Genomic DNA, 1,796 nt, shown 5'->3' with positions numbered 1-1,796 from the left:
TTTAGAGTGCTTTTGGGGACCACCAACATGGGAGTAGACAGCACATAAAGGTGTGAGTGTAAAGGTTAGCACTATTTTAACTAGAGCTTTTCTTTCTGCTTTTGTTTCCTATCAGGAGCCGTTGACGTTGTCACCCCGTTGTTTTTTTGTTTGTTTGTTTGTTTTGTTTTGTTTTAGATTGCTAGAATGGAAATCTGGGACGTTTAAAATTATCAAGGGCGAAGGCAATGGCAAGCAACTTCTCCCCGGAGGACATTGTGGAGCTCTGCTATCAGAATGTGAACGGATCCTGCGTCAAAAGTGCCTATTCACCCTGGCCTCGAGCCATCCTCTACGCGGTCCTCGTTTTGGGAGCCGTGCTGGCAGTGTTTGGGAACTTCCTGGTCCTGACTGCCATCCTTCACTTTAAACAGCTACACACGCCTACGAACTTTCTGGTGGCGTCCCTGGCCTGTGCCGACTTCCTGGTGGGCGTGACAGTGATGCCCTTCAGCACGGTGAGGTCTGTGGAGGGCTGCTGGTACTTCGGGGAGAGTTACTGTAAGTTCCACACGTGTTTTGACACCTCCTTCTGCTTCGCGTCGCTCTTTCATCTATGCTGCATCTCCATCGACAGGTACATTGCCGTTACGGACCCGCTGGCCTATCCAACCAAGTTCACCATCTCTGTCTCAGGAATCTGCATTGCTCTCTCTTGGTTCTTTTCTGTCACCTACAGCTTTTCCATCTTTTACACAGGAGCCAACGAAGAAGGGATCGAGGAACTGGTGGCCGCTCTGACCTGTGTGGGAGGCTGCCAGGCTCCACTGAATCAAAACTGGGTTTTGCTGTGTTTCCTTTTATTCTTTCTGCCCACAGTTGTCATGGTGTTCCTCTATGGCAGGATATTTTTGGTGGCAAAGCACCAGGCTAGGAAGATAGAGAGCACAGCCAATCCAGCCCAGGCGTCTTCGGAGAGCTACAAGGAAAGAGTAGCCAAAAGAGAGAGGAAGGCTGCCAGAACCTTGGGGATTGCCATGGCAGCCTTCCTTGTGTCTTGGCTGCCATACATTGTTGATGCTGTGATTGATGCCTACATGAACTTCATAACACCCGCCTACGTCTATGAGATATTAGTGTGGTGTGTTTATTACAACTCAGCCATGAACCCCTTGATATATGCCTTCTTTTATCCTTGGTTTCGCAAGGCAATAAAACTCATTATGAGTGGCAAAGTCTTCCAGGCTGATTCATCAACGACTAATTTATTCTCTGAAGAGGCGGGTGCAGGTTAAAACTACCGCTGCAGAGATTTGAAGCCTGACTCGGGTTTAATCAGAGGCAGAAATAAACACTCTGATCTAGGGAGGTCCTACAATCATTCACCAGGTAGCAGGCTGCTCTGAAGCATTTTCTCCTCATAGACTGAGTGACACTTGATCAGAGGTCAGATCTGTTATTAACAGATCTTCCTTCCAATGCTGTGATTTTGCTTAATGTTTTTCCTTTATGTTTTTGCTTTGCTCTGAAATCTCCACTTGTATCTTCAAATAATTTGAAGGATTATCCCTCCTTTCCCACCCTCGGTGAGTTTTCAAATGCTGACAATAACATAAAGGAAAAGAAGCTCTTAGAAATATGGAATTAGATTTTTCAGGGGAGTAGGCTTTCTTTAAAGTATATTTTGCATGAGAAGTAAATATAATTTCATATTCTGAAAATGCTTAATTTTAACCTCAAAGAACTTTATAGTGAGCTGTACTGTAGAGCTCCCGAGTGACTGAAAAGCATCTAAAAGTATCCAAAGCCTTACATCT

General features: G+C 45.3%; 1 protein-coding gene across 1 annotated transcript; it reads left to right on the top strand.

The window, feature by feature from the left end:
• Positions 1-227: 227 nt before the first annotated feature.
• Taar9 (trace amine associated receptor 9) lies at positions 228-1,274 on the top strand. Its single transcript, XM_021653706.2, has one exon. The coding sequence runs from the start codon at positions 228-230 to the stop codon at positions 1,272-1,274; it is 1,047 nt and encodes a 348-aa protein (XP_021509381.2).
• The last annotated feature ends 522 nt before the right edge of the window (positions 1,275-1,796 follow it).

Source organism: Meriones unguiculatus, chromosome 20 (genome assembly GCF_030254825.1).
Source record: "Meriones unguiculatus strain TT.TT164.6M chromosome 20, Bangor_MerUng_6.1, whole genome shotgun sequence".
Lineage (NCBI taxonomy): Eukaryota > Metazoa > Chordata > Mammalia > Rodentia > Muridae > Meriones > Meriones unguiculatus.
The sequence above is the reverse complement of the archived record's forward strand: the minus strand, read 5'-3'. Positions and strand labels throughout refer to the sequence as shown.

Bases quoted from the DNA above. Each gene is read 5' to 3' on its own strand.
- Taar9 (XM_021653706.2), top strand. From the start codon at position 228: ATGGCAAGCAACTTCTCCCCGGAGGACATTGTGGAGCTCTGCTATCAG.